This window comes from Myotis lucifugus, unplaced genomic scaffold, assembly GCF_000147115.1.
Source record: "Myotis lucifugus unplaced genomic scaffold, Myoluc2.0 scaffold_3, whole genome shotgun sequence".
Lineage (NCBI taxonomy): Eukaryota > Metazoa > Chordata > Mammalia > Chiroptera > Vespertilionidae > Myotis > Myotis lucifugus.
Genome location: NW_005871051.1, coordinates 23,966,946 through 23,994,882, shown reverse-complemented (window position 1 = coordinate 23,994,882; position 27,937 = coordinate 23,966,946). Strand labels below are relative to the sequence as shown.

General features: G+C 40.5%; 1 protein-coding gene across 1 annotated transcript in view; it reads right to left on the bottom strand.

Moving 5' to 3' along the window:
- The window catches only part of RHBDD1 (rhomboid domain containing 1), a 97,675-nt gene that overhangs the window by 45,372 nt on the left and 24,366 nt on the right, over positions 1 to 27,937 (bottom strand). The window contains exon 4 of the mRNA XM_006082587.3: positions 1,427 to 1,515. Within this exon, the coding sequence (XP_006082649.1) occupies positions 1,427 to 1,515 (89 nt within the window). The remainder of the gene's footprint in view (positions 1 to 1,426; positions 1,516 to 27,937) is intronic.

Here is a 27,937-nt window from a genome sequence, read left to right as displayed (position 1 = left end):
TATATCTCCCACATTCAAAGGCTGTTAAATCATGTTGTTTACCCATATCTTCAAAAAAATATCACTTCTACTGTCGTGGTAAACAACCTGCTTCCCTATTTATAATGGTCTGGCCCTCTAGCAACTTCAGCGCAAAATTATAGCTAATTTGCCTACAAACGTCAGGTGGTCATAATAATCTGGCCATTCAGTGTATATCATACATATGTGAGATGTCTATATCTCTATCTACCTATTATGATTGCGGGGGAAATCATCTTTACATATAAAATACTTGCCTACATTTTGTAATGTGTGCAAAAAGCATTACTAACCACTGAATCTTCAGACACACATAGAAAAATGAAACAAAACATTAAACTCCTGAGAATAAATTTTTTCTTTTATCCGTATTGACAGTATTTGGGCAACAAAGCTCATTACTAGATTTCCATTATTAAATTGCATCAAAAATACAATAAAAGTGAACTTTTAATGAAGCTCCTACTGCCTCCTCCAAGCACATACACTGGAAACACAGTCATGAGCAAATATAGGAAAATGCTTAGATGCATCTGCTTAGATGCAATACAGCCTGTAAAAATCATCCAGAGCGAACACAACCTGCTAATAGAGGCAACAGTGCGAGGCCCAGAAAGCTCTCTAATACCATGAATATTATATGATTCTCAAGAACACCAGCCATCGCCACAAACTGTGAAAACAAATTATTTGCGGTTCAAGAAAAGGTAAAATAGTCTCCGAAGATTTCCCATGAATAAAAGATGAAATATTGGAACTCATAGGCCTTTAAAGAAGTGTTTGCAAAATAGTGTCCTTAAAAGTCATAACCAATGTAGATTTTAAATTGAGGCCTAAAAGAATTCATATATTTCGAAATAAAATAAAGTTTTTTCATTGAGCATCAATTTGAAGGAAACAAAAAGAAAAAAAAAATTTGTTAAAGCAGGAGCCACGCTTTAAGCAATAACAGCTCTGGTTTGGCCCTGCATGAATATGTCTCTCTCTCTCTCCAAGGACCTAGTGGTCACTCTGAATTCTTTGTACTTCAGTACAGATTTTTCTTTGTCAACTTTGCCTTGCACATATATGAAATCATGGAATATTGTAGAATAATGCATCACTTTAAACCTACATTCGTTCTCTACATTTTCAAGAAAACCGTGGTTTTCTGTGAGTAGCATTAACATTGAGGGTATACATATAAACCACTCTCTGTCCACAGGAAGCATTAGGTTTAGAATTAGGGTTTTCAGCCTCTCTGGAGTGGTGTGAGGAGCTGTACCAGCTCCTATACTTCTTGTTTTAAGAAGAGACTATTGGGAATTCCTAAGCAGACCCACAGGGTAACTTGGGGTTGCTTCCGTCCCTATTAAAATTAAGATGACCTTCCAACATGTCATGCCGAAGACATTTTGCTCTGTACCTGCACACATTTCCATGATTTTCTTCAGAGGCCCATGAATGTACATGAGTCCAACGAGGATCCCGGCCAGATGCCCGGCGAAGGAGGTCCTAGGGGAGAAGGAGACCCTCTATGAGTGTGCACTCTGCCCGATTACAGGCAGCCTGCCTTCTCCCTAGCCCAGAGCATGTCAATTAGTCACAGGCTTTGTTCCACACCACGTCTTTTATGCTGAGCAGCACGGCACTCAGTCCAAAGAACATTTCCTACCTTAAAGGGAGTGGGGAGGGCATGAATAACAACCACCGCATGTTTAAGATTCAATCTCCCTCCCTGACCAAGAGAAGTGTGCTGGCTCGTTCAGGGCAGTGGAAGCATTTTGTCAAGACAACCCACTAGATTTCTTCCAGTTTTTCTCTGAGGTTCTTATCACAAAATGTAAATGACAATAGTTTTCTCTGAATTAACTCTTAAATCATGCAGCCACGGTGAACACAGTATCTACCTGTGTTTGCAGAGAGCTGTGTTTTTATACATCACTAACCAGTGAAGCTGAGAGCAAGAGACACTCGATGGATGAGATGGAGATGTTCACACACCCACCCCAAAGTCACCTCCCTCTGTCATCTTCATATGTTGCTCAGCGAAGACACATAAATGTAAACTTTAAGCTTGAAAGATGAGTTAGTGCATTAAATTGGCTCTGCTCTTCTTAAGATAGCATCTAACACTGACAATCACTTATACATATGAAGTCAAGGCAAGCCCCAGCTAACTATGTGTGAACAAATAGAAGAATAAATGAAAGAGGACTGACCAGCAGGTCTCCCTGCCTCCAGCTCTTGCTCGTACCGCATCCCACACACCGCCATCAGTGGCCCTTCTGAAACAGAGGGCAAGTCATGCCCATGCCTCTTGGTGAAACTCAGACTTCTCTGCAGCCTGCAGTCACAGCCCTCCAACACTGGGCCTTGCCCATCCTATCCCTTCCCTCCACCTTCACTGTCCATTAAATCCATCGCTCCACCCACACCTAGACCCTCCAAGCGCTGACCAGGGACCACAAGGCTAAGCCAAACTGCACCCCTGTCATAACCCAGGCCCCGGCTGGAGACTGGCTCTTTCCTCCCACCGCCTTCCTTCCTATAAAACAGATCCAGCCTTCTGGGGAGCGAAGGGGTTTACATGCTTTCCTGTCTGTCTCTCTCTCTTACAAACCCCGAGGACAGGCTTATTCATATGTATGCTAAACTGGGAGGTAAAAGAAACCCAACAACCAAAAAGGTCAAGTAGGTGACTACATTTCCCTGGTTTGGGGAAATGGCCCCTCACTCCAGAAGAGGGGCACCTGCAAGTTATCAAGGAGCCAATGTAAACTCCAGGAGCAGCGTGATTTTTGTGATTTTCGCACACCTATCACACACACCTAGGACAGTGCTTGGCACCGGACAGACACTCCAGTATGTGTTGAATGAATGGCTTGAGTGTCCCAAGATGGTTTCATCAAGACCACCAGTAGGCAAGTTAAAAACACTAGATCTGCAACTTAGAGGGCTCGCTGAGCCATGGCAGTGACGAGGCTGAGGTTCACACACAAGACCTAGAATCAAAACCACATGCCGCCTACCACAGCAGCAACTGACAGAGGAAAGGGGCCCTGGGGTACAGGCAAGGCAGCAACAAGAACTTTTCATTGTCTCGGGGCTAGTGAAAGACTTGTGGGCTCCCAGGGAAAAGAACAGGCAGAGAAAAGAGGAAAGGAAGCCTTCTGTAGACAGGATGGCACTGAGGCTCGTCCCCATTTGCCAATTCAATCACACCATTGCCCAACCCCTGCATATGCCACACACACACTGAAAGCCATGAGCACATGTGCATGTGTGCACACACACACACACATGTACACACACTATACACACAAGCATTTTTTCAGGAGAGCTATTATTTTCATCAAATATAGGTACCTACCTCCTAGGATGTGTAATTTGATAATAAAAATACAAGATCAGACACTTGGTTTCCCATTTCCAAAGAATAGCATAAACTGTGCTTCTCTTTAGCTTTTCCAAAAAATAAAATAGAGCTTGTTTTATTCTACTTTTAGGCTAAATAATACACTCCAACTAGTTCTAGGAATGGCAAAGAAAGTGGTAGTTTGAGGGATACAAGAAAAAAAAAGGCCAGAATCAATTTTTAAAATAGTAACCTCAATTTAACTGAAAAGAATAAAATAACATCAATAATTTTGAAACTTTCTAAACCAATCTTTATGGTGAATCAAATAGCTCTAAAAATAACATGGAAGAAAATTTCATTTTAAAACCCCAACCTATCAAACAATCAATCTTGAATTTCATTTACAATTTAGAGTACAATACAGTTCAATGAATTCTTCATCTCTCTACATGGGTTTGTAGAAGTTTTAGCTGTAATCTAATTGTCCTAATATAATTGCGAATAACTTGGAAAGGGAGGCTGACAGGCCAGAGACCATATTGCATTATCCTCCAATATTCAGCATTTGTCACAAAAGTCCCTTCTCAAAACTCTAGCTGTCCGTATTTCATGCTGTTACCATTGTAATTAGCTAGTTATTAATAATAGAAAAGCAAAAGGGAGGCCAGACATTATAAGCAGGGCCATCTGGGCAGCTTCACCAGGAAGCTGCAACTTTGCCCAGATCCGCTTCCTGAAGATCACTGAGGGAAGGGGTCCAACAACGGGAAGATGGACGTATGCACAGTAAAGTCGGGGTGACATGGGGAAAGTGCCTGTCAGTCTAACCTGGAAACAAAGATCATTGGCTAAGGGGGTGGAGCCAATGCAAGCCTGTGAAATTTGGGAATACATAATCCACAGACAAAGGAATTCTCTCTCTCTTGGCTCTCTTGTTCCTCTGGCTTCGCTCCTGCTTCCATGCATTCGCCTGTGCTTCCTCCATAGCCATGTGGCCCTAGAAGTCACATGACCCACGACCATGACGACCCCCATGCAATGGACTATAGCTGGGAGCACAAACTAAGCTAACCTGATACAGGACTGGACTGTGCTCCGGCACAGAAGGAAACTCTGGGCATTGGCTCTTATCCTAGCTCTGCTGAAGACACAGCTGGCCTTCTCCCATGGAGGGACAGAGGAAGAGGAGACCTTGGAAACTCAGGGTTTACTTCCATGCAAATAAATGCCACTCATTCTCCCTGTGAGCCTCAGAAAATTCCTTTTCTTGTGACATTGCAAGAAGCCCACTTCCACTGGCAACAGGTGGGGATGTGGAAAGCTCTCAACTGATAACATTTTCAGCTCTATACTAGTAAAAAGTATTCTTTTTTAAAAAAAAAAATAAAAGTATGAAGAGAATATGATTTTATTCAATCAAAACTGAGAATATCTTGATATTACACATAAAAGGGGGAGGATCCCACCAATGAAAAAAGGAAGCATATGCTAATTTCAAGAAGTATATTAACTTTCTCCATGCCACTGGGAACCACCTGACAAAGGAGCTCCCTTTGCCCTCTACGAGATACCTTTTACCCTGTCCTGGGAGAGGAAATGGACCAGCAGAGAGAAGATGGAAATGGGACCGGGGACTATCTTCTCCCAGCAGCACTGGGATCAGGGCACTTCATCCTTGCCCCTGGCCGTGCTGTGGAGGTACAAGGAGGCCCTGGGGAAGAAGCCATCTGCGTCCTCTAATCAGTGGCTGGGATCTACCTTCAAATGTAACAGCTTTAGAAACAGATTGTGTTCTTATGATCATAAGTATACATGCAAAACAGACATTTTGATGTTTGAGATGTCTGAGGAAACCCGTGTGGTCACAGCAGCCTTCCTGAAGATGTGGGCTCAACTCTGTTCTAGGTTCTGCCTGGAGGATGACACCTTAAGGGACAGGCAGGGAAAACCCTGCTCTTAGAAACAGCTTCCTTTAGACCTTACTAGGTCCTGGGCCAAGACTGAAGATTTGGTTACATCCTGCCACCCTCTATCCTAAGTCAGAGTCATTCCTCAGGGACAGTACCACCATATTCAACTTTATATTCGTGACCACACCTGACGCAGTAAACAGCCTGACACTAACACTCAATAAATAACTACTGAACGGGTGGAGGAGTGGAATTAAAATTACACACAGAAGGCACATATTTAACATACATTACAATTGCATTACAAAAATCCCAAGTTACACATGGTCTCCATAGCTGTATTAGTATAAAATTTCACTGGGAGAGGTAATAATTGAACTAACCCCCTCCCCTTAAACAATGTATGACACAAAACATGTGCTCAACAAAACAATAGCACCAAACCTATTATTATCCCTAAAATCGGTCACTTAGAAGAGCTTTATTTCTTTTGATAGCTCAATAGTAACTCCCTCTAGAAAATCATAACAGCTATAATCAAATACTGACTGTGGTGGTGAGATACAAGCATAAGGGCCAGATACATCACCGCGTTGTATAGCCACACAGATTGTGCACTGCACAGACAAACCACAATGAGAAGAAAAGTAATTTATCCAGGGCCTCAATAGTTCCACAAATATTGGACATATCCACTATTCAAATTTAGGTAATCAAATCTCAACTTCAGAGTGACTATTGATATAATTTCATTTATTAGGGGACAATACCTTAATCCAGTAGTTCTTTTTTTAGTTAATCCTCACCCAAGGATATTTTTTTTAATTGATTTTTAGAGAGAGTGCAAGGGAGGGAGAGGGGAAAGAGAGAGAGAGAAAAACATCAATGTGAGAGAGACACATCAATCGGTTGCCTCCTGCACACGTGGCCCTTGACCAGGAATTGAACCCAGACCCATTGGTCTGAGGGATGATGCTCTAACCACTGAGCAACCGGCCAGGACAACCCAGTCGTTCTTAAACTTATTCAGGTTCTGAGCCTCTTTAAATGCCGATGAAAGCTATGAATCCTGTCAGCAGAGAAACTTCCCAGACACAAAATAATTTTAAGAAGTTCACAGATGGCTTGAATTCTATCCACGGACCTCTGGTTAAATACCCTGAAGTGAAAATAATCATTCCAGACAGAAGAATTTCACATTAAGCACCAAGTCTAAGTAGTTATATACTCAATTGGAAAAACATTCCATTTGTACTCAAATCCGAACACAGAGGCAGCCATTTATTTAGATTATTTAAGTTTATTAACATGTCCAGTTTCTTTGTTGTGCCATTGCTCTGGAATGGTGTAACCTACTTCTGAGTTCACTTCCCTTTTTGCTAGAATCCCACTTTCAGTCATTCTTTCAGTTAGAGGCCCAGGGTAGAAAACTCTGCTGGTCTCTGTACGTCCAAAAAGGTCTTTATTTCTGTTTCCTATTTTGATAATAAGTACAGGCTCTACTGGTGCTGCTGAGAAATGCCAACCAGTCTTTCTTCTGTAGGCAATTTATTTGTCGTTTCTCTCAGCTTTTAAGATGTTCTCTTTATTTTGGATACACTGTCATTACACCACAATCATTCCAATTGTCGGTTCATTTCATTTCCCCTCCTTGACATTTGCTGTGCTTTTTCTATCTGAGGTCTCATGTCCTCCTCCACTTCTGAAAAACTATGGAAAGCCATTACTTGTGTCTTTCTAGCTATGCAGCAGTCACACACTTTCTGACACAGAGAGGGGTTCACTATGTGTTTATGGCAAAAAAAAAAAAGAAAGTTAAAATCTAATCGATGTTGCTATACACTACTTCTAAAGGATAGTGATGGGGAAAGGGTAATTTGGGAACAAAACTAAAATTAAGATATGTCGATTATATCTCAAAGCTGGAAAAAAAAGATAGTGTGGGTTTCAGTTATGCAAATTGTATGCAGATATTAACACTAACACACAGTGTTCTTTCCTATTATGCCAGCATAAAGTGATCCTCACTCCTCTGAGAGGCAATTTGTAAGGCTGAGCTAAGTGATTATGCAAAATGTTCCCATGCTACTGTTAAAGGATCAAAAGCTAAAGCTATGACTGAAAGCTGTGACAGGCTATAAAGGTCCTCCTCTGTTAAATGGCAAATTCTTTCCACAGTTGAAGAGGCTGCCCTCTCAGGCATAGCTCAGGGAGCAGAAAATGTATTACCCTAAGACATAATCTCCCAGTGTGTACTGAATGACCTCATTAAGGATGCAACTTGATGGAGACACAGTGTTGGACAAGGGAAGAGAACAGGTGAGGTAAGACGCAGTCAGCTAGAGGTGGCCTATTGTATTGTACATTTCACCATTTCCTCCTGTAAAAGCAGTTACTACCAGCGGGGGATTGAGCTGATCAGGAGTTCTGGGTCTTGGACGTTACAGCACCAAGAGGTGGTGAGAACTTTTCAGGTCAGTGAACATTAATGCCATTGGGGAAGATCTCAATAGGATTGCTTCTTCCCTAGATAAACTGCTCTTAAACTGTTTTCTACCCTTGATGCTTTCTTCAACCACCATGGTAGCACGTGTCTTTGGCAAAGGCAATTTGGGAGAGACTTGGTCTATATGTCCTTTCTCTTTACCAATATTACATTTGCCCAACGGTAGCTACATTGGCAATGCAACCTCTACTATCCATGTTGATTTACTGAACATGGCACCAACCTCAGGCATTGGGCTGGGAGCTGACCACTGACATTTACTTAAGTCCCAGACAAACACAATCTAGACAAAAACAAGGATACTGCAAAGGTAGAAGCCCCTTTACAAAAGAACTTGCTAGATCAAAGGTGATGCCTCAATTCCTTGACTCTCAATTCCATGAAGTCCAGGTGAAGACTGATGGCAGCTTAGAAGACGGTGGTGGCAACAGAGGTGGTGAGAGTGGCTTGGTGTCTATTTTGTTGGCAGAGATAAAAGGACTTGCTGATGGATTCATTGTGGAGGAGGGAAAGGGAGAAGCAGGCTTCTGACTCATGCAACGGTAGGGATGATGGAACCACCTACTTGGTGGGAAGAGATTCAAGAGCTCAGTTTTGGTGTATTCACTTTGAGATGCCTGCAACACAACTAGAGATATCTGATAGAGTAGTCAGTAGGTAGCTGGATACCAACTTGGAAACTCAGAGGAAGAATGGTTCAAAATATGCCTCCCATATTTCACTTAACTCCTAGAATATTTGTATACAATTTAACTAAAATGGTCTATCTATCTGTCTACCTATAATGTAGAACACATTATACACACACAAATATATATATATTGAAAAACAAGATTTAAAAGAAATACATAAACACAGTAACAGATAATATGGGGGGTAACATCCTCCCTTCTATTTTTCAAACTTCTTGTAATAGTGTTTAAGAAATTTCATTATATTATTTTTTCTATCAGAACAGCAACTGAGAAAGGCTCTCGTGTAAAGGACAGACTTTCTCTCACCAATGTGGTGGAGAAATCTAAGTATTTCCGTTGTTGTTGGGTAAATTGTTAAGGACACTTTCCCTCATGTGGCACGTGCACGTGTTTTTAAATAGCACTCAGATGAAAATCATAATCGCTAGTTCTGTGGTATTTACCAAGTTTCTTTAGAATCTGTGTTATTCAAATCTCCTTCAAAACAAGATGAAAGGTTGTGCCAAATAAATGAAAACACAGGTAAGTGAATGGTACACAAATGAACAAGAATCTCCCCACACATATGCTTAATGGAGGCACAGATGTTAAAGACTCAGCACAACACTGTGGGTGAGGCCTGTGTTCTTTTCCTCATCAGACACTTCACACAACTAGACACATCCTGGAGTTCCCTTTCCCATACCTTCCATATTCACTATTGACTGAATTCCACTTGCCATGACTCTCACCTGCTCTGCACCACCCGGCTCCCACGCCAGCCCTTGGGACTATCTAGGAAAGTGGTTGAGAGCACAGGTACTGGACTTAGACTGCCCAGGACTGAATGCTGGGTCCGTCGATGTGAACTTCACGAGCTCTCATCACTTCCAACGCCTTAGCCAGGCTTCTTTCTGGCTTGGTCAACCTTGCCCTGCTCCAGCCAACACTGGGACAAACAAGCCTGTGCTCTAACAAGAAAGCCTGATACCAATCCATATGCCTTTGGGTAACTCGCCAGTGTTTCCAGAATAAAATACAAGCGAGGCTTGTTATACCCATCAAGCCCCTCTTTAACCTTCTCTCTACTGCCAGCCCCCAGCGCTATGCCACCCCAAGTTTGAGCCATCCACAAAAGCCATGCATCCACCCTTCATGACTTTGTATGCACCAAGCCCTCTGCTCTCCACATCACCCGCTAAGCCCTAGCCAAACAGCCCTCCTGATCACCCTGGGCCCTGCTTGCCCTACAGATGGGCGGGGCTGCTCCTTGGCTCCTGTGGTATCTTGTGTTCCTCTCACATTCGGCTCCATCCTCATTTGCTGATTTGTCTGCTATCACCCCACTGCTTAATCTAGTGGCCTCAACCCAATCATCCCAAGGCCTCCTTAAACCCAAATATCTTGTAATGCTTTCTCTACCTTCTTGAAATGGAATAAATAAGACACCTACACACATACTTTTAAAAACACAGATGCATCCACATGTACAATCTCAGCTCAACATTGTAGGAGTAACATAAGAAGGTACTATGAGTTATAAATGCTCAGGCACAGCACCAGCAGAAGGCTGTGATGTGGCCCTCCGCCTGCTGCTATGTATGTAATCTGCATGAAGGCGAGAATAACAAATGCAGGTGGACAGAGATGGGCTTTCCGTGACTCAAACACCATCTGCAGGGCTCCATCGGCAACATGATTTTATGGAGGCTAAGTAACTTTTGACTCCAAATAAAGTAAAGTCAAATTCTCCCTTAAGTTGCATTTACAGATCAATTTACCATTTTCTTGGAAAAGTCACTGTAAATTAAATCCATGCCAAAAACAGAAAATCTTTGTGTGCATATGAAAAACACAACTAGGTTTTAGGCTCGGATAATCATAAACAGCACTTTCGCCTACATAAATGTCCTTTCAACAGACTGGGGGGGGGGGGGGTGTATGTGCAGGACCATTCTTGGTATAGGGACTGTCTTGCACACTGTAGGACAGCTGGTACCTCTGTCCCCTGCTCACCAAATGCCAGTAGCACCCTCCCCCCCACTATCATTAATCATTATAACTAAAAACAACCCTGCCATTTTCCAAAGTCCTTCCTGGGGACCAAGCCACCTATCCCAGTGGAGAAACCACAGTGAATGTTTGTTGAATTGATGACCTTTAATCTTTAGGCCTCAAGAATATTTCTTTTAAAACTATTTCTCATGTGACTACACTATACACAAATTCCACAAATTCCAAGTAAATCTACAACATCTTGAACTGATATGCAAGAAAACTTCCCACCACAACTGAGATGCACATGGGGAGTTGGAATATTTGAAAGAAGCCGTGATCACTTCCACATTGCACTGTGGTAGAATAAATGCAACTTGGCACGTGAAGAACGCTCCGCCATCTGCTATTACTATAGACGAAAATATTTCTGGATACCACATGAATGACTATTTGCATATCACCTCCAAAAAGTAAATGTAAAATGAAAGAGAAGTTGGATTGTTTATAGCCTGATTTTAACAAGCGCTGGTGCTATGAAGCAAATAGATGTTCCTATGCTTAGCCTTTAAAGACATTTACAGAAGCAATGTCATACCTGAAAATCTCCGGATAACTGGGCTCTCTGAGGTTGCAGTCACTTAAGCCTGGCTTAGGTGACCTTGATGAATGGGAGCTCATTATAAGGATACACAAGGAAGAAAGGACAGCAGGGAACAGTCTCAACTGTGAACTATGCAAATGAATTCTAAACTTGCCCTGTACCCATAATAACATGAATGAACTGGCTGCCCTTTGCCAGACTGTAGTCTTGACCCACTGGTTCTCCATGCTGGCTGTGATTAAAATCTTGTAAAGAAGTTTTTAAAATTACAGTTCCTTGGACTATACTCCCAGAAATTCTGCAAATATTGTTCTGAGATGAGAGACCCTGGCATTGTTTTGTTTGGTTGGTTATTTTTCTGTTTGTTTTATTGTTTTTAATTCCCCAATAAATTTTAATGTGTTGATTGATCTTAAGCCAAAGTTCAAATCTAATGGCGAGATTTTAGCTGCTATAGTAGGCCAATAAGAAAAAACATTTTTGAGTGTAGGCAACACTCTTCACCCTACAAATTACTCAACAGAAGGGACATCTGTTTCCCTTCTTGGTAAATTGGTCTTAATATATTCTACTGTAATGCTGCAAGAGAGTAAGTATAGCTTTGAAAACTCATGCAAGGAAACACATGAACTTACTTCAAAAGATTTACAAGTTCTTTGGACCTATAAAAACCTGATACTTCAGCTAGTGTGTCTCATATCCAAGAAAGTCATATACACATGGCCAAAGATGAGAATAGTAAAGAGTTAGGGTAATCCCTGAATCCCCAGATCCAACACAAAGACTGGGAAACAAATCTGGATCATAAAGTTAGCCTGTAGTTTCAGAAAAATTAAGTTCTACTTTCGGTTAAATCTGGTCTGAATAAAACTTCTGACTATGAATGCCCCACCTATGGTATGACTCAGACCTGGGCCTGCATTGACATCACATGCTGCTTCTGCAGCAGCTTTGTTGATATGCCTGGAAGGCACAGTTCATGTTAAACAAGGGCACAGAACCACCAGCTACACAGTTCTGAAAACTGCCCAATAGAGCAGAATCTGTTCATGCAATGCAACCTGCTAGGCTGAACATCTGTGAACAAAAGTAACCCTACCGAAGCCACGAGACCCATATGGACTCATTTCAGCACTGTCACCTTCAAAGAAACAGTCCCAATGCCAATGGAGGCCCAATGGCAGCTGGGGCACAGGCACAGGACCTGCACTTGGCCAATGGGGTACACCGTGTATTTAATCTTTAGAATCTAGTGATGGGAGCCTAAGAGGCAGTGGTAACAAATGTGCGTCCAGCTCTCACAGGTTTTCCAGCCCAGTACTACTTCAATATTCTCAGCAATTTTTAAAGCAACCCGATACCCTTCCAGTAAATCCTTTGTGTTTAAGCTTGCCAGAGTTCATTTCTACTATTTTCAACCAAGAATCCCAACTGATAGGGTACAGATACATATAAGGATGCTGCGGAAATAACTCAATTTTCTCTAGACTTGCTCTCCTTGGGATGATGCAAGATAGGAGATGCTGGTCCACTCTGTCACCAGGTGTAAAGAATGTTCCTGAGAATGAAGCTGTAGTGGACAGATTCTAAGAGGGGCCCTGATTACCCCTGATCCCTGGTATTCACGCTCTTCCTAATCCTTTCTCCCTGAGCCTGGTCAGAACCTGTGATTTGCTTCTAACCACTAGAATATAGCATGCCACTTCCACAATTATGTTTCATAAAACTATAATTTCTGCCTTGCTAGTGAACTCTTCCTCACTGGCTCTGATGAAGGAAGCTGCTAAACTGTGAGCTGCTATATGGAGAGATTCAAGAGGCCTGACAGCTGACAGCAAGGCTCTCAGTCAAATAACCCACCAAGAACTGAGTTCTTTCAAAACCACAGAAGCTTGGCAGCATGTCCTTCCCCAGGCAAGCTTTCAGATGAAACCTCAGTGCTGCCTAACACTTTTGTTGTAATCTTTGTTGAGAAAGCCTGAAGACAGAGACCCAGGACAACTGTGCCTAACCTCCTGACCCACAAATACCATGAGATCATAAGTATGTGTAGTTTTAAGACATGACATTTGATATAATTTGTCACATAGCAATAGATGACTAATATGAAGTCAACACAGGAAAAAAAAATAGAGCCAGGATATAGAGACAGAATCCTGATGACATTGTTTGAGCCCCTGAGTCCCACATGAGAAGTCTTTGGAACCCTGAAATGCACCACTGAAAATTTTAATGATATAAGCCAATAGTGATCCTTTTCTTTGATTAAATAGGTTTAAATGGGGTTTCTTTCCATTGTAAGCAAAAGAATCTTGACTCAGATATCTAAATATGACAGAGGCATATGGAATTAACAGATCTCTAAGTCTTGAGGAGAATTCTGTTGTGCACTATTTCAGCTCCAGGTGGGATGGAAAACTTGAGGGTTCAAATGTTACCACACTGAAGAAATATCAACCCAGTGTTCAGATCATTAAGTTAATTTCTAAAACCTATACCCATGTAGTAGATACAGCTCTATTCCTCATGTGTGGGAGACAATAAAAATATTATTGTGAGTGTTCCATATAATGCCTGATACAGATATTAAACAAAATGTGAGTAGAAATCCAAGTATCTTAGATTTTAAAACTGAGAAATGCTACTTTTAAGTATTCATTTACTTTCTCTATTAAAGTGGTTTTTAAATCCATAGATACTTTATTCAGTAAGTTGTCAGCAAATACGTCCAAGGAGATGGTTCTGAAGGACTTTGACATGCTCTCTGGCTTGGGCTTTATCAGCCATTCTTCTTGTACTCACAGAGGACAACTCATGGGTACTAAAATGTTGGTAGCTCTTCCAATAAGCCCATCACCGATTTCTGGACTTTCCTTGTGTTAACTTTTTAATCCTCCCAACAAGCCCATGAAATGGGTACTATTATTGGCCCCATTTTACAGATAAAGAACTGAGGCTTAGAGAAAGAAATAAAACCAAGGGCTAGGATTATGAAATGGAAATCTAGGAGAACATGGGAATACATCATCCCTAGTACTCCCTCACTGATGGATATACTACCCTGCCTTCGCTCAGCATCTGTACGTCGGGAAAAGTAGAATTAGGATATATAATCTGCAAATGAGGAATATGAGAACAAGATTCTAAAAGTGACTAGGAGCAATATAATTGCTCATGTAACACAGTCTAACAACACAATGGATCATGTTTGGACCCACAAAACACTTCCAAATAATGAAATAATCTACTCTGATTTCTAATTTGTATTCCTCAACAAAATTTTTCAAAAAACAATATGTGGCTTCTTCAAATCTACTAAAAGATGTTGTTTCACTACATGGTTTTAATCTCCTTTACTGTTTTCTAAGATTTTTAGCTGCCCTTGCCTCATTCAATCCTCGTTTTACTATAGAGTCTTTGGTGAACCTTAAGAAAAGTAAATTGAAACTAAAATGCAAAAGTCTACAAAATTTAGATCAAAAAGGGACCTGAAGTCATCATTAAAAATGAAGATCTCTGAGGAGGAACTTGGAGAATATGGAGCACATATGGAATACCGCTCTCATTAGCTGGGCAGGCCACCACCCAGGTCAGCAACACCAACTCTGCTGAGTCTTCTCAGATGGAATATGCAGAATGGGTCAGCTCTACAGTATTTGCAATGCCATTACAAACAATGTGTGTACAGTGCACAACCAGCACACTCAGACCACCGACAGCATTCACATTCAGTGTATGCAGAGGGACACCAGAGTGGAATTTATGAATTTTAAATGAGCCTTTACCATTTCTTAAGGGAAATATCTAAAATGAGTGCTACAATGCAAAAAGCTGTCAACCTAATGTGCCAAGACAAGTGTTTTCACCCTCCCTGTGTCTGTCTAACTATAATCCTCCAATTACTGTGGCTGTGACTTCAGCCATTCCCCAAACCCTGCAAACACACCTTAAGTCTTTTGCCATGAAAGCTACTAATGCCTAACTCTGAGAGTCTCAGATTAGAGATTTGATAAATGTACAACATGACTAATACCACTATTGCTAGTGTAAGACACTGACTGAGGAAAACAAAACCCAGTAATAGTCATAAAGATGATGATGGCGATGAAGAAAATTTTTTTCTACCTTCAGAAAAACCACCACTCTTTATTGGCAGGAAGAAGAGCTGTATACAGTGCTATGCATTCCACTTAGCCGTGGCACATACATACATTTTCCTCTGTCATTCCTTAAGAAACCGGGAATAAGATCAGGAGAAAAATGAGAGTCTCAAGTAGACTCAATGAGAAATTTGGCCAAGACTCATAATAATCTATGAATCAGAGTTTTGTATTAGGATGGAGACTCTTATTATTCCACAGTGCTGCTCACCAACTCACTATGGACTGGATGGGCAAGTTCCGAGGTCTCGAACACTCATTCGAAGTGAACTATCTCCCATGCCCACCCTGTCCTCACTTCTCATTCAGCTGCACATGGGAGGGAAGAAAAGGGAAGGAGGCTGCCAGGAGTCAGCCATCAAGTTAGATAAACCAGACAGGTCTTGATACCAGAAACCAATTTCACCATAAGTGCACGTGTAGCATCTATGTTGAAATGACTTCAAGACAATTCTCTAATGGGAAAATGCAAAAAGAAAACATTAGTAACGGAATTTCATCACCACTACACTGGTTATTAGTAAAAAGATGGATCGGAATAGTGTTCATTTTTAATTCATAGACTCGACTTGTATATTCAGTACAAAAGAGCACAGCAGGTTTATAAAGTCACTTTTCTGCTGCCTGCTTAGTACTGAATTATTTAAAACTCATTTTAAAACACACACATACACCTGACAGCTTTTAAAATACTGTTTGACAACAGCATTTTCAACATCTATAAAAATATATGCTAGAAAGGCAGGCTCTGTATGCACTGTCTTTCATTAGCAAGCCCGCGAGTATTTTTACCCACTGGTGCCTCACACGTCACAGGATCACTCGTGAGGAATAGGAAGCATGACCCTTTGTTCAGAGTTAAGAGAACTTGGAATATATCATCCAGTGGATTCATACCACCCTCAAAGTACAGTTAACCAGTTCATCAAAAATCTGCATAATGCCAGTTACACTGAAGTTACCCCTCAAAAGTTACAGGGTCATAAGTCCTCCACAAACTGACACTATAACAGTGTTCTCCAGGTAGGAACTGAGTGAATGCTGCACTCCTGATACTAATACAAAATAATATTGAATGTAAAAAAATAAAAAAAATAAAAAACCTGAGAGATAAACTCTACAACTTCTGATGCAATAGTGATGCAGCAGTTGGAATACATCAGGGAAATATAAAAGACTTTTAAAAAATACATAAATATTGTTTGGATCACAAAATGTCCATGTTTTCTTTTAAAAAGAAAATTTGGTTTTAATAAATTAATCCAAGTTTTAACATACACACACACACACACTCACTCACACTCACAAATGGTTCTCTCTTAAAACAGAAAAAGATACCCTCTTTTACAACCTTCTAGAAGTTGATGTAGGTTGCTGTATTTCTATGTTTACATCTTCTTTTTAATATCTACTGTTTCAAGTTTCCCTTGTAATAATCGTAATTCAATTTGCCACAGGCTTCCTACTTTATTTGCCTTTTCAAAGATATGGTTCTTCAAGGATCAATTCTATCATTTTTATTCTTTTTGTTTATTAAATTTTGTTTTTATCAGTATCAATTCCACTTCCTCTAATCTTTTGTTACTTCTCCAGCCTCTTAAGCTGAGGGCTTAAACTATTTCCTTTTAAACTTTCTTGCTATATTATAAAAAACATTTAAGAGTTTGCCATAGCCCAAGGGTTAGATATGGAGTGTTCTTACCATTCATTTTATTTTATTTATTTGCTGCAAAAAGCTTTATTGTTTCATTTGGTCCAATGGCGTCCTGAGTTTTGCCCCACTCATCCTGGGGAGGCTTCAGCACATCCTGGAAGAGAATGCGGCCACCGCGCTGGCTTTGCAACTTTAAGAGACGCTCAGTGCCTCCGTGCTTCTCCACCAACTCCAGGAAGAAGTGGTCCATGCCCTCCAGAGCCACAGCATCATGGTGGAAATAGAAGCCCAGAGAGAGGTAGGTGTGGGAGGCCCGCAGATGCAGGTTGGCCAGGTGGTTGACTGCCACCTCCACCTCGGTGGAATAATTCTGACAAATGTGGGAGCTCATAGGTGATCAGCAAGAGACAGATCCGGGACCGCCGAGGGCACTGCCATTTTTATGTATTTTATATATTTCTTCCCAACTCAATAATTGAACATTTTCTCTCACACATTCTTAGACATTTTATAGAGATTATATTTATGTCTCCTAAACATAAACTATTAAAAATTTGTTTTGGAGTATAGTGAGGTAAAGCTCTATCTTTACTTTCTTCCAAATGATTAGAACATTCACATACCATTTAACTAAATAAACCTATGTTCCCTACTGATTTTTCTTATTATCTTTACTATGTTAGTGGCCTATTTATTTATTATTATGTTTGTGATCTATTTTATCTTTAAAAATGTAGAAAAAAAGTGTTTTAGAGTCAAAGAACTAGGATAACACAAATAGTAGGAGAGACATATATTGCTAGAAGTAAAACGTGTTATTTATTTGACCTGGGTGTTATAAATGACTACAAAATTAAAATGCTCTTCTCTTGAATCCAGAGGGGAACAATGTCCACTTAAAGAGAGATAAATTAGCATCAAATTATTTCATGTCTTCTGTACGCTAATGAGAAGCCAACTTTAAATGGAAGAAGTGTTCAGCAGTCTGCAGCCTGTCCTCAGCTGGTTATCACAGAATAATTGATATACTAATGATTTCAACTCATAGCACAGACTGTCTGCATTTTGCATAATTTGAACCAAATCTGAATGTAAATGGAAAACAGTCCTCTTGCCTATTTAACTCTCCTGACTTTTAACTAAAAGTCACTTAATTCTGCAGAAGAGGAAGGGGAAAATTAGCAAATATAAAGAACTTTCTATTTAAAAACATTCCTCCTTAGACTGAAATGGGAAGAATTAAGTAAATGCATCTGAAATCTCCAGAGATGTGATTTATCATCTTATTAGTTGAGAGTGAATATTTAATTGTGTAACATTTATCTCCAATAGTGTCTCCTTGAAAAAAAAATCCAAATAGGCCAAAGTGCATATTCTAAATACTCCAAAGGGAAATAAATGTGCTTCACAGGGTTCATTATTTTTTAATGAAACAATATTAGTAGGAAAAAAATCAAGTCAAAATAATTGCTCCATTTGGTAATTAACTTTTGAGATTAAAAACACCCTTTTTCTGTAAAACACATTACACAGCTCTTCAATTTAATATGATGCACTTACTGACCACCTTTTAACCCAGAAAAAATGACTTTGTTCAAATTTTTTTAAAAAGTATCTTTTAAAAATAACATTCAGTCATCCTTACCTGGGACATCCAACATAGTAAACCCAAATCTTGTACCTGTCACCAAGTCACCAGAATTGATCATTAACAAGCCTAGTTAGTTAAGTACAGATTAGATAGGTGTTACCATCCACACACCGGCAATTACATCACAGCATGATGGCCAATTAGTTTCAACCTGGGTAGTGAACCTTATTCCTGACAACTCTGTGTTCAACTGAAAAACAGATGCTTCCTTATTTCCACCCACTGCTCTTCTCTTTTATTCAGCGCCAGCCAATTGGGCAAAGCAGGCCCTAAAGAAGGTCTGACTGATTTAAAGACAGCAGGGGTCCTCCATGCCGGTCCTTGCTGGTTGTGATGGAAATTTCTCATACCTACCTTTGTGTATGACATATACATCTCAAAGTGGAACCACAGCAGGACTGTCCAATTACAGAAAACAACATGTGTTCAGACACCTAAATTAGCACTTGCTTAGAAACCAGGTTATGTGGCTAATTGAACACTGCTTCTGAATCACATGAGGACAAATGACAGGAAGTTAACTCTCATTCACAGACATTCAAAAATGGTATTTTGTATGAATAATAAAACCAAAATAAAGCGAACTGTCACAAGGAAGACAAGCTGCACTGAACTGTGTCCCCATCCAAATTCCTATGTTGAAGCCCTAATTCCCAATGTGATTGTAGGTAGAGGTGGGGCCTTTGGGAGATAATTAGGTTTAGATGAGGCCATAGGGCAGGGCCCTGCTGATGGCATTAGTGCTCTTATAAAGAGACACCAGAGAGCACAATCGCTCTCCTCTCATGCTTTTGCTCCCTGCTACATGAGGACACGATGAGAACTCTGCAAACCAGGAAGAGAGTCCTCACTGGAAACTGACCAGGCTGGCACCTTGAACTTGGACTTGTAGTCTCTAGAACTGGGAGAAAATAAACTTCTGTTATTTAAGCCAACACAGTTTATGGTATTTTTGTATGGACAGCCCAAGCTATGACAGGAGTCTAAAGAGATATGAAGAATAAATGTTATGTGTCATACTGAATGAGATCCTGGAACAGAAACACTAGGGAAATTTGAATAGTGTAGTTAATAATAATGTGTCGATATTGGCATGTTAATTATAACAAATGTACCATACTAATGTTAAGATAATAATGTGGTGAGACTGGGTGCAGGTTATATGGGAGCTTCCTGTATATTGCCCCAACTTTTCTGTAAACCTAAAATAATTGTAAAAAATAAAATTTATTTAAAATACATACATAAATAAAACCTATGTCTTTGCTCTCCCTCCAAACAATACATCTTATCATTTCTTTATTTTCAGTGTAAAAGACTTTCTGTTCTTAGGTACAGTTGAGAATAAATCATTATCTATTAACAACAGCAAAAAAAAAAAAAATCCCATAAGCATTGTCTTAGCTATTATTTATAGGATCTGAAATTGTACTATATACTTAAGGTCTCTTAGTTTACATAATCTAATAAGAAAGACCTCTTGGAATTTAATATAAACCATCCTTAACACTAAACAATTACAGCTTCTTGAAAATACACAGAGAACACAAACAGACAAACCATATACAGGGAAAAACAATTTACTTAAAAAAAAGTTATCCCATTTCACTAATAAAAGAATTGTAAATAACAGCAATAAAATAATTCTGTTACATATAAAATTTCTTAAAACATCAGAACGGACAGAAAGTGAGGAAGTGGACACTTTCATATGCTGTTGGCAGTACAAATTAAGAGCCATGAAAATAGTTCAAACTCTTAACCCCTGATTCCATGTCTGGGAATCTACTCCAAGGACATATTCGGGCCTGGGAGCCAAGATAATGCTCTGACAGAAATCCTCACTTGTAAGTTGAATGATTCGGTAGTAAAATTAGTGAAAGAGATAATAAACTAAAGGAAGGAAGTACAACAGACACCATTATGTAGCCATTAAAACTGAAGCTTTTGAAGAACTGTGCTTATAACAAGTTAAATGAAAGTGTAGAAGATATAACTCTGCATGAGGGTAGGGGTGTGTGATAGCAGAATTCTAATAGTAATTTTCTCTGGGTAGGAGATGATGGAAAATTTGTTTTTTTCATCATACATTTATATACTTTCAACTCTTCTATAATAAATATGTTGTTCTTTCAATTAGGAATGGGGAAATTATGTTACACATTCATTTAGCTACTACTTTCTTTCAGTTTAATTATTTATGTAGTTTAACCATTTTCTTAAAAAACTTTGTTATACTAAATCTCCCATAAGAAAGTATCTGAAGAAAAATCAGTATTGAGATAAAGTTGTCTTTTCTGTTCTCCATGCACCTCCTGTTCACCTCAAAATTCTTCCTAAAACCATCAAGGATGATCACTTTGTCCAGATATCCAAGACAAGGCTGGGTCCTCTAGACCTCTTTCCACAGGCTTGGACTCCAGAGCCAAAAAGATGACTTACCCTTTCCCTCAGAGTTCCAATTCTAGTGGGAGGGAAAAGTTCCCTGCCTCAAAATTTCTCATTCTCATCTCATAAAATCAAACTCCAGGGCATCTTAGCTTTGGTTAAGTACTGCTCTCACCTTGAATCCTGTTCAACTCTAAGCCCTCCTGGGAGACAGACAAAGTAACTCTTTTATAAGACACACAACTTTCCTTTATGGGAGCCTGCAAAGACATGAGGGAGTAAATGTACAAATGGACATCCGAGAAATGTCGTAAAGAAATTCCCCCTACTTCACAAAATCTGCTCCGGACAGTCCTGGAATGTTGTTTCAAACTGAACTCTTTAACAGGCTCCAAAAATATGTTTTCATGAAATAAAACAGAAGGTGAGTATCAATTCTATATATATTTTTTTATCTAAGCTTAGGAGAAAAATGCATCAGTCCCAGTACATAAAAAAAAAAAAAGATGTGATTGTGCAATATAAATGCTTCAGAAAATGCTCATTCTCAACAATAAATAAATGTATTTATAAATGCACACACATTCATACATACACACATATGCACACCAAACAACTTGGTGATATCATATTATACCAACTAAAAAAAGTTTGTGATTTTTTTTTTTTTTTTTTTTTAGAGAGAGAGAGAGAGAGAAAGGGAGAGGGAGAGAGCAAAACATTGATATGAGAGTGAAACATCGATCAGCTGCCTCCTGGATGCCCCTACTGGGGACAGAACTCACAACCCCAGGCATGTGCTCTGACCAGGAATTGAACCAGTGACCTCTCAGTGAATAGGACGATGCCCAACCACACCAGCCAGGGCAATTCAACTTTGATGGTATGGCAGGCTGAATATGACCCCTTGCTCCCCCAAAATAAGAAAGATATCCATATCCTAATATCTGGAACTGGTGAATGGTACCTTATATGGCAAGGACTCTCCAAGTGTAGTTTAGGATCTGAGATGGGGGCAGCTACGCTAGACTACCAGGGTGAGTCCTAAATGCATAACAAATATATGTATATAAATAAATAAAGAAGTAATATGCAGATGAGGTTGAGACTCCATCATGGTCACGACCAGCTCAGGAGAAGGGGCCGGGCCTGAGAGATCAACACAGAGGGGCGCCTGCTCCGAGCCTCTGCGGCATGGCTGAGGGCAGGCCCCCAGTGAACACACACACACACACACACACACACACACACACACGGGCGCCTGCTCCAAGCCTCCTTGGCGCAGGCCCCCAGCGGGGACACACAGACACAGACACACACACACACACACACACAGACACACACACACACACACACACACACACACACACACGGGGCACCTGCTCTGAGCCTCCACAGCCAGACTGTGGCTTAGGCCCACTCCCCATGGACATCCCCTGAGGACTCCCGGACTGTGAGGGGGGCAGGTTGGGCTGAGGGACCCCCCACCCTCCAGAGCACAAATTTCATGCACTGGGCCTCTAGTGTCTTTATAAAAGAGAGGCAGAGAAAGATTTGACAGAGATTGGAGAGGGGAGAGCAATGTGACCTTGAAGGCTGAATGACCTTCTCTTCTACCATTCCTCAGTTTCATACCACCACAGACCTGCTCTGAACCATGTCACCAGTAAAACAAACTCCAGCATCCTGTTTCCTGGTACCAGTTCCTATTCACACAATTCTCTCGGTTTTCAAACTTGACAAAACCTCCACTCTTCATCCCTTCTTTTGCCCACAGTCTATAGGCCTCTTCAGTTTCATTTCTTTCCCTTCCCCATGGTCATCACTGGGACAGTCCTCTCAACAGAAGCCACAAGTAGAATTGGCCAAGAAGCTCAAAAATCATAAGGCCTCTCCCTTGCCAGGGACCCTTCACAGCTGTGGGAGGGGAGCAAACAACATGTTCACAAGGTCACATGTTTTATAAAATTTGTGAAAGTGAGATATCTTTTTTTTTTTTTTTTTTTAATATATTTTATTGATTTTTTACAGAGAGGAAGGGAGAGAAGAGAGATAGTTAGAAACATCGATGAGAGACCTCTCAACAAAAGCCACAAGTAGAATTGGCCAAGAAGCTCAAAAAGCATAAGGTCTCTCCCTTGCCGGGGACCCTTCACAGCTGTGGGAGGGGAGCAAACAACATGTTCACAAGGTCACATGTTTTATAAAATTTGTGAAAGTGAGATATCTTAACCACAATCAGCTAAAACTGCTATCTCTTTCCACTCCAACTTCCTCTCTATCACACTTCCCCCCAGGTCAGGTGCCCCTGGGGTGGCCACAGATGTGTTTCAGATTTAACTAGAGGGAAGCCAAATTGAAGATACATTAAGCTCGAGTTCAGTGGGGCTTATTTATGGGGTTCACAGTCATCTCAGTGCAGGGTTAGGTCACTGTTAGTCACTGCTGTATAGAAACAGCTTCCAGAAATACTCTCAATACCCTCTGTGCATCCTTGGCTATAATTCTAACTGGGGCACAGGAGTAGAAATCCCACAGCTCTCTCGGGTGACCAGCCATCGTGCTGAAGTCAGAACCCAGAGTCTGGAAAATTCTTCCAATCACCAAGCAGGCAAAACTGTAAGTGGAGGATTCAGTTCCCATTACTACATAGTTAAAACAGAAATTCAGCAGAAGTTCTCTGTCAGGGATATGCTGGATAATGTAGTGCATGAAATTCTAAATGCACCATCACCTTTCCCTTTCTTTTTTGAGAATCATGCAAAATAAACTTTATCAGAATCCCTGTGTTTGTAGCTATCAAACAAAAATATTTTTAAGTTATATCAAAAGCTGTAATAAATTCTTGGATTTCTGGTAACCTAATTAATGAAGGAGAGTGAATCATAAGAATATTAGTACTAATATTTCTTGTTGAAATAGCACAAAGCATTGATGTCCATGAAGAAAAAATAAATCTCGAACTACGCCAATAAAGATCACTGACAAGCCTGGCTGGTGTGACTCAATGGTTAGCATTGATGCATGAACCAGGAGGTCATGGTTCAATTCCAATAAGGGCACATGCCCGGGCTGTGGACTCGATCCCCAGTAGGAGGCAGCTGATCAATGGTTTTCTCTCATCATTAATGTTTCTATCTCGTCCTCTCTCTGAAGTCAATAAAAAACAAACAAAAACATATTTAAAGAATATATCAGATGACATTCAAATCAATTCAAAGAACAGTCAAGAAACTTGAAAAGAAAGCTGCACAAGAAAACTTGAAAAGCCCTGAGATTTTACAGCTTGTATGTAAAAATATCTTGATAGAAGTTTCCCCAAATCTGACAAGAATTCTAAAAATTTAGATGAGTTGAGAAAACTTTTCTAAACTCTCAATAATAATAAAAACTGACTTTGTTGCACCATGCTATTCCCTCTACAGAAACACTATTACCAAATTAATATCATATGATGAAGAGATCAGAATATGCAAGCAAAACCTGTGGGAGATGCCAGGGAGTTAACATAATATTACTTTTATGGATTTTGTAATGTTTATAGTATTTGTCAGCTCTTAAAAATTTGTCAATTGTTGTACTTTCTTTTCTCACTTAAAATTTTTACTTTTTTGTTTCTAATTTTGTATTTCCTTCTTAAGGAGGACCCACAAAATTGAATAAGCTTCAAGCCTGTAAAACTGAGATCTGCCTTTAACAGAACACTCACCTTCCTCAATTCTTTGCCTTTGGTTATGAACTTCCAAGCCCAGATTAACCCCATACAGTAAATGTAGAAGGAATGATAGAATCAGGAAGTCATCCTTCAGGACTCACCATTAAATAACCAATTCAGACAAGGGCCACGATTGATATTCATAAACCTTAAGGAGGAGGGTTACTGACTACCATCCTCTAGTATGGTCACCAAGCGGCTGTCTTACTCTGGATAACCTCAGGGCTCTGAGCTTCAGTTTCCAGACTAGACAACCTTAAACTCATAGAGAAACTGCAGAAGTTCATAATTTGGGCTAGTATTGGGGGCTAGAAAGTAACATGTGGCATCAGATCCCCCTTCTTTCTATCAACAGAAGGTGGCTGGGGTTAGAGGTGGGCGAGGGCACAGCCACGCCTGGGAGGAGGCAGCACGCACACCGCCCTCCTGTGCCACTCATGAGCAGAGGCACTACGTCAGACACAGTCCCCTCCTAGGGTCCCAGGACATACAGAGGAATAAAAAGACCACGTGAGGCAGTGCAATCACTGAAACGAGGCTCACACAAGTACTGTGAAAAGCAAAAGCACCCCCAAAGGACTGAATGCGGGTACTTCAACATGCTGGTCAAGTCCACACCCCTCACAATGCCTAATGGCTGGCTGTTTGGAGAGGCTTCCCGCCATAAAACTAGGGGAAATTACTAATTCCATGGCTTTCATAAAATTCAGAGGTCCACCAAATGTTTGCTTGGCAGATTTTTTTTTTTCCTCCCAAAGGGCAGCTCATTAAGTCCAACAATAAAGCAGGCTCTGTCCTGAACATTTACACTGTTTTCCCAATGAAAATTACAATTGACAACTACCAGAAGAACAATGCAGAGCAAAGAGCTCTGGTTTCTCCCACTTTTCCAAGATCCATCTCAAAGAAGCACTTGCTTCTCAGGTTTCCTGGACCAGTGTTTAGCTCAGTCTTTATTTGGACGCATGCATAAGTAGATGCGTAGCTATCAGAAGTTTATCATTCAAAAGTAGTCAAATCTTAAAAACCAAAAGATTTATTCTTTCAAACCTCAAAGGGAAGAAATCTCATTTAATTTCCAGGTTCCTCCACCCATAATAAGCATATTACATAAAAATACAACTATGCCTTGTCCACGTAAGAAAGGGACACTAAAAAAAATAAAATGTGTGATGAGAGTCTTCAGAAATAGCTGAATGAGCATATTAAAGGCACTGCTATTCAAAGGGTTCATTATAGAATAAAAGTTCCAGCACCACTGGGAGTGATTTTCATATGAATGTTGGGTGTTGCTGTCACAGACAAGTCTCTGGTCTACATAGAGAAGCCAATCACATCAAGTGAGTAAGGGAGCTGTGAGTGACAAGGTGGAGAGAGGGTTGTTCAGATAAGGGGCAGACATTACAGGACCCTTTTTCAAAGAAAACTTTGAAGATTTTGTTAAGCTTTCTTCCAGGAACTGTCACAAAATAACAATACAGTTGCAAATGAGTGGTGCTCAGTGGCCACGCACTGCTTTTTTACAGGCCAGCTGGCTAGGATGGAAATTAGCATTAAAGAAGGACTCAGGGTTACTGGGCTCACATACAACAGCCCAAGGAGAATATTCCCAAATGAAGGAGGACACTCAACATAGACGTACAAACAAAAAGCAAGTTAAAAACAACATTGCTCTCTGAAAGAAACAGCAGAGAAAAAAAAATCCTCCTCACTTCTTTCTGAATCTTCCTAAATCTGCCCATTCTCCAAACAGTGTCCAGGTCCCCACAGTAAAAGTCAACAAACAAGCCATGGGTTTCCAGCTGCATTATACAGATTAAGAGAAATGAGGCTGGTGGAAGAAGGGGAAAAATAGCACAATTCACCCCCTTTTTTCTATCCAGAAAGCAGAGAAAGGGACGCAAGTGGAAAAGCCCAGTACCCCAGGCAGAAGCAGGGGACCAGCAGTCAGAAGGCCTGAATCCTAACTAGTCCTGGAGTCTACCAGGAGTCCTTTGATGGGTCCCTTAACTTCCTGAATGTCCTTGTCCTCATCAGTAAAACATTGAGACTTCAGTGGTTCTCAAACTGTGCTCCTTGGAACCCTAGGGTTCTGTGGAGGTGCCTTTGAGGCACCTTCACAGTGACACAGGGGTAAGGCAAAAAGGAATGGGGTCTCTTGCTTCCTCTCAACCCCAAAGAGTGAAAAGTTGATCCATTTTATATATCAAGTTTGTGAGTAAAGACTTTTGTTTAAAGAGTGTCAAGGTAAGAAACATTTAAACTTGTGGTGATTTTTTTGGAGAGTTTATTTCAGCCTAACAGTGGACAATTGTCAGGAAACAAAATCTCAAGGGACTGAGAGAATGCCAGAGAATGGCCGTCTTGCACCATATTTTATATAATACAATTCAAAAAGAAGATGCAAATGGATACAAGAAATCCATTGGTGATAGATTAGGGAGGTGGGAGAAAGCAATACAGGGAAACCTCTGTTATTGGATGAAAAGTAAAATGATAGACACATACATCTTTTACATAGGTGGTTACGGGGATCCTACATAGTCAACAATTAACGTGATAACAATAACAATGAGAGGATTTAAGGTCTCCACCCTGGTGCATTGGTTGTGCCCTGAGGGGTCTGGAGAAAGGGGAGTTACCCTGACATTGTGAAGGAATGTTATGGCAGATGCAAAAAACAATAGACAGAAGAAAAAAAAAAGACAATAGACGGGTTGGTTAAGGTATTTAACTTTTCCCAGGGAAGATTCTAGCCTAGGACATGAGCTATAAACTGCTTTTAGTTAAAAAGTTTTAATTTCAGAGCATCCTTTGTGGTCACTATAAGTCTCTGAGTTTGCAAGATTGCCATGCAGGCCTTCCCTGAGCTGGTTAGCATGTAGCCCCTTTTGGTCCACAAGAGTATATTACCAAGACAATTCACAACTAAAATGGTATAAAAGCATTGAACCAACATACCTTGTTGTTGTTTTTCAATCTTTATAATTATGTGCCTCTTTGGATTATTGTTGTTTGAGTTACTAGATTGAAAGGCTGGTTAAAGTCAACCCTCAAATCTGTATATCAGGTTCTATTATCTTTATATATAAAAGGCTAATATGCAAAGTGTCCCCTCAGGAGTTCAACCATGAGTTAGATTGCTCGCTATGACGTGTGCTGACCACCAGGGTGTGGTGCGGAATGAAGAAAGGCCCCGGCCAGCAGCTGGAAAGCTCCAATTGGCCCTGATCGCCAGCCAAGCCTAGAGACCATACCCGTGCAGGAATTTCGTGCACTGAGCTTCTAGTTCCTACATAAAAGGTGAGGACACCATACC